This window comes from Acipenser ruthenus, chromosome 29 (assembly GCF_902713425.1).
Source record: "Acipenser ruthenus chromosome 29, fAciRut3.2 maternal haplotype, whole genome shotgun sequence".
NCBI classification, from domain to species: Eukaryota; Metazoa; Chordata; class Actinopteri; order Acipenseriformes; family Acipenseridae; genus Acipenser; species Acipenser ruthenus.
In genome coordinates this window covers 11,685,858-11,691,162 of record NC_081217.1, presented here as the reverse complement: position 1 = coordinate 11,691,162, position 5,305 = coordinate 11,685,858, and the positions used below count along the sequence as shown (strand labels likewise).

The 5,305-nt window shown below is 48.5% G+C and overlaps 1 protein-coding gene across 1 annotated transcript; it reads left to right on the top strand.

The window, feature by feature from the left end:
• Positions 1–765: 765 nt before the first annotated feature.
• On the top strand, positions 766–4,955 carry LOC117425967 (zona pellucida sperm-binding protein 3-like). Its single transcript, XM_059004298.1, has 9 exons — positions 766–1,187; positions 1,755–1,867; positions 2,099–2,202; positions 2,274–2,451; positions 2,575–2,689; positions 2,834–2,925; positions 3,528–3,691; positions 4,295–4,432; positions 4,788–4,955. The coding sequence occupies exons 1-9, from the start codon at positions 804–806 to the stop codon at positions 4,916–4,918; spliced, it is 1,419 nt and encodes a 472-aa protein (XP_058860281.1). The 5' UTR covers positions 766–803; the 3' UTR covers positions 4,919–4,955.
• Positions 4,956–5,305: the final 350 nt, after the last annotated feature.

Below are 5,305 nucleotides of genomic sequence, written 5' to 3'. Positions count from 1 at the left end.
CTCAGTGCACAGTCCAGGCCACGCCCCCCTGATATCACAAGCAATGAGAACTAACACACTCAGTGCACAGTCCAGGGCCACGCCCCCCTGATAACACAAGCAATGAGAACTAACACACTCAGTGCACAGTCCAGGCCACGCCCCCCTGATATCACAAGCAATGAGAACTAACACACTCAGTGCACAGACCAGGGCCACGCCCCCCTGATAACACAAGTAATGGGAACTAACACACTCAGTGCACAGTCCAGGCCACGCCCCCCTGATTGTTTTGCAAACTCCTATTTTCAATACATGTTTCATAGCTTACATGACAAAACCGAGTGTCACCAAGTAGATAATATAGAGTCCATGTAAGAAAGGTTCTCAGAAGCACCTAAAAAGGTCTCTCCACAGCGGCAAAGCAAGGTTCTAACGAGAACCTTTACTTCTAGAGTGTAGGCATCATTCAAAGAAAGGTGGAGGATCCTGCTCGCTATGTTTCGGGAAAAAAAATTAATCCATGTAGGCTATCCAGTTGAATTAATCAGAATTGTAATTGGATTATCTTTTCCAAGTCATGTAAACACAGAAAAGTGTCGTTTTCACCAAACCAATTTGCTGATTCAGTTCCCGAATATGCCCAACATTCGTTTTCTAAAGACTTGATCTCATGTAACCGTAGTGAATGCGTGTCTGTGTATGATTGTTTAATTACCCAGCCAGGTTTAACACGTTAATTAATTCCGGGGAGTATAAAGGTGCTGGCTACGCGCTTATCGGTATGCAGCTGCAGTGTTTGATGCTGAACTGAAGAGGTAACAATGGGGACGCGCGGTGTTCAGACAGTGCTTTCGCTCGCTTTGATTTTACTTGTGCAGCTCCACGGAGCGTTTGGATGGATCTGGTCGGATCAGCCGGTTTATAACCCAGTGCTGTTTACCGCGCCGAGAGCGGTATTTCAGCCGATGCCCACCCCTCTCTCCGTGCAGAGAGCTGACCTGTCGCTGTTGAATTCGGTCGCCCTGGACTGCAGGAAAGACGCCATGGTCGTGACGGTGAACCGGGACTTGTTTGGGATCGGCTACCTGGTGAACAGCGCCGACTTGAGCGTGGGGTCCGCGGGCTGCTCGGCCACCTCCTCCGACAGCGTCGCCAACACGGTTTTGTTCAGCATTCAGCTCCAGGACTGCGGCAGCACTTTCCAGGTAACCCTGCGTGTCGATCGCATTTGTAACTGCGGTAACTAATAGTGAACTGATAAGTGGGTAGCCCAGCTTTCCTTATTGCTTGCACTTCACTGTGAAGGTCTCGCATACAGTAGTGCGCACATTTATTACATTAACTCAAGACTTGTCATGTGTGTTCTGCTGTATATACTTGCATGCATGAACACCTCGGTCTGTGGATTTCAAGTTTTGGTCCCTATTCTTCTAGGCGCTGGTATGTGACAGTGTTGGACTGCTTTGTGCATTAATTGGGCATCTTGAACAACTTCTGAAGTCATGCATTAATATTTATGTGGTTCTTTCTCATTAAGCTAACTGCTTGTTTGGCCCTTTTGCAGTGAGGTGCATGAAATGGGGGTTCACAGTTTACTGACCGGTTGGAGCTTGTCATCCAAGTTATCAGTTTCCTTGTGACATTCAAGTGTATCAAACTGCTTGAACAAGCGCTCAATTTCTTGTGTGCCTTAAAGTGTTAAAGCACAAGACCACTTCACATTTTTTTTATAATCAAGAATTGAAGGATCACTTTTCAACTTCTCTCCCTAGGTATTCCCAGACTTCCTGAGCTACACAAACCATCTCTATTACAAGCCTGCCAGCGTTGGCATCATCACCAGGGTTAATATGGCTGACATTCTCCTTGAATGCAGATACCCGAGGTACTGTACCAAGCAAATGGGGACCTGAGGGGCCGTATCTGTGAACTTCACACTAAATCACTTTGCTGCTGGTCACTCGCTTGTACCAGGGATCTCAAGTCTCTGCTGCTGTAATATAAGATTTGGCCTCAATTCTATTGAAGCCAACATTTCTTGTATTCCTGTGTCATCTTAAATAGGATGCCAGTGATGCATGATATCACTTACAAGGATGTGGTTTTTATTTTTCAGAAGGTGGAATGTCAGCAGCAGCCCCATAAAACCAACCTGGGTGCCCTTCACTTCAACAGCCTCTACAGAGCAAATCCTGGACTTCTCCTTGCTGCTCATGAATGGTATGAAGGAAAGGGTTGGGTATGGGGGGTGTTTATTTAATGCTGGTCTGTCTCCTTGCTTCCTGTTCCAGATAACTGGAGTGGTCCCAGAGTCTCCAATGTCATCTACCTGGGTGACATCCTTCACGTTGAGGCTTCTGTTGCCGTCGACAACCACGTGCCGCTACGGCTCTACGTCGACAGCTGCATCGCGACCCTGAGCAACAACAAGGACTCTGAGCCCAGATATGCTGTCGTGGACAAGCTTGGGTGAGAACTGGAGTTACTTCAAACACACTGGCTCGTGCTGCACTCTGCTTTTATTGAACCTGTTTCAATGCTGTGTGTTGGCGGTGTAACCCTCTCCTCATGCTTGTCTCCTGTCTCGCCCAGCTGCCTGATGGATAGCAAGTCTCCAGACTCCTCCTCTTCATTCACTAGACCTGCTCTGAACAAGCTGCGCTTTGACATCGCTGCTTTCAAGTTCCAGGGGGATTCCAGGAGCATGGTAAGGCTTGGCTAGACCTGGGTCTATCACTAACTTTGTCTTGTCAAAGTGTACTATAATGACCCCTGTGCTTTCCTGGTGCATTGATTTGCTGTATGGTGTGTAACTGCATTCCCATTGTGACTCCTTCCCCTCTTGTTTCAGATCTACATGACTTGCACACTGAGAGCAGTCAATGCTGACAAACCAGCTGATGCCTCCAACAAGGCCTGCTCCTACCAGAAGCAATCCTACAGGTAAGCTCTTGCAGTGCAGGAGTGATCAGTTCCTCCTTGCTGAACAGATTTCTTAATCTGGACCCTGTCCCCTTCCACCATGCTATTGTTTGTGATTAGCTGTCGGACCGTGGTCTAGGTCAAGCACAATCCCAGCTCAATCCAGATTAGCATGTGTGGGATGAACTTTGCCACTGCAATCATGGCAGCCTACCTCTGTGGCCCAGTTGCAGCTGTCCTCGGCAAGTACAAGCGCTGCAAGACTCCTGATGACTTGTGGAGTCTCGGCCTGGAATCAGAATTGCTGTCTTAGTGGTCAGAAGGGTTTTGGCTTTATTTTTCCCTCCTCCACGGTCTGCTTTTAAGAAGCAGGGTTGTTCATGTCCCTTTGCCTGCCCATGCCTCTGCTAGAACCTGTGTGAACACTTGCATTTATTGGCTTCCTACCGACCTCTTCATAGCAAGTTAGATATCCTCTTGCAGAAATACTTGCTCCTCCCTATGTGCACTGGTTGAAGGTACTGATTTTAGGGGTGGTTGTGTAGATCTGGGTGGCTCTGCACAGTCCTTGTATCCTAGCTGTCTGTGATCCTGCCCCTTCATGCCATGCCTCCCTTTTTCAGGTGGGTCTCTGAGGACGGCTCCTCTGCAGTGTGTGGGTGCTGTGACGCTGGCTCCTGCTCTGGGACACCCCGGTTCCTCGCAGACCCTTTTCCTCCTGCCGAGATCAACCAGCCCAACTGGAGCGGAAAATGGCCGCAGAAGAGAGCGGCTCCTCTTGATCCAGGTACTGTCTGAACACCCAGCCTGGGCGAGGCCTTTTCGGAGGACTGGAACTCTAACCAAGCTGTATAAATACTGCAACGCTTGTACTTGGCAAATCCAATTAATTTGGTGTTAATCCTTTGCTGCCAGTGTACAATATGATGGACAAACCTGCCATTAAATGGGTATGGGAACTCGGGGAGGGGGGGGGGGGGGGCATTTGGAGTTCTAACCAATGGTTCAAAATCCTTTTGTTGCCATTGTAATATTTAATGGATGACCTTTGCAGTAGGTCGATTGGATAGAACATTGGTGTGAGTTTAAACATATGAAGTGATTGGGTACCAGGAAGCAGCAACACCTTGTGTTCCACAGCTGCATGTGCAAATCTTGCAATGATACTCTCTATTCAATGGAAGAAAATGGGGACCAGTGACTTTCTAGTGCTAAAGCATTTCTAACCTCATTTTGCCCTCCTTTTTCAGTGGAGAGTTTGACCATGTGTGCTCCCCTTCAATGGAGTTGCATTGTGGAGTAGCTCAATCACCAGTGCATTACTTTGCTTCAATGACACTAACCTTGCCCTCCTGTCTCTTTTCTCCCCCCCCCCCCCCCCTCTGTGTAGCTGGCCAGGACCCCCAAGTGCATGTAAAGGAGATCACCATCGGCCCCCTGACCGTGGTTCATGTAGTCCGAGACCATGCTGTCGTGCTCAGTAAGGAGTCCCTGTACCACCCCCTGCAGCTTGTGGAAGAAGTGCAGGGTAAGTGCCGCTCTCCATGCTACTGAGCTCTGAACCAGCTTGCTGTCAATGGAGGGTTACTCTGCTTTATCGAATCTCAAGAGTGTAACTGTTGTCTGTCCTTTAAAATGAAAGACTGTTTTTAATATGTGTCTGCTTTGTCCTCTACTGTTCCATCACTCCTGTAAGCATGTTGGACTCTGTGCTTTTAGCAGTAGAGGGAAACTGAGCCTTGAATGACTTTTGCTATAGCTGGTTCAGCATTGGACCACAATATCCTCCATTCCCAATGTAAACACCTACTCCTGAGTCTTCAATGGGTGTAGCTTCCCTCCCGTGTGGTCCTGTTAACCCCTCTGTCTCTCTCCCATCTCAGACTCTGGCTCCTCTGTCCCTGTGCTGGCAGTCTCTGCTGTGGCTCTGGCTCTCTCCTGTGCTGTCCTGTTGGCTGTGTTCCTGAAGAGGCGCTCCCCGTCTAGTGACAAACTGCTCGCTGTGTCTTCCTAATGTGTTTTGAAGAATTAATAAAAGCCTTGTGAAGCTATTGGAGTTGCTCAGTGGTCTTGTTTTTATCGGAGGTGTGTTGCTCAATATCTATGCTTGGTAAAGATCCATGTCCTTTAACCCAAGGTCTCGTCTCTTGTATAGTGAGACATGCAATGTGCTTCATTTATTTTAGATGTGCTTCTCCCAGGGTTAGTTTGGTCTTACAAGGTTGATGCAAGTAGTGGTAGACTTGAATGCTGTAGTCCAGGATTGTGACGTTTTACAGGTGTGTGAGGAGGTGCTGGAAGGTGGTCGGGGACTGAGCAGTCCTTATCCATGGGCCAGTTGTTCCACCGTTGAGGGGCCAGGGTGAAGGAGCGAGCTCTGGCAATGGAGAGGGGGTACAGC

Bases quoted from the DNA above. Each gene is read 5' to 3' on its own strand.
- LOC117425967 (XM_059004298.1), top strand. From the start codon at position 804: ATGGGGACGCGCGGTGTTCAGACAGTGCTTTCGCTCGCTTTGATTTTA. The intron at 2,452-2,574 runs GTGAGAACTGGA...TGTCTCGCCCAG, and splicing joins GCTGTCGTGGACAAGCTTGG to CTGCCTGATGGATAGCAAGT. The intron at 3,692-4,294 runs GTACTGTCTGAA...CCCTCTGTGTAG, and splicing joins AGCGGCTCCTCTTGATCCAG to CTGGCCAGGACCCCCAAGTG.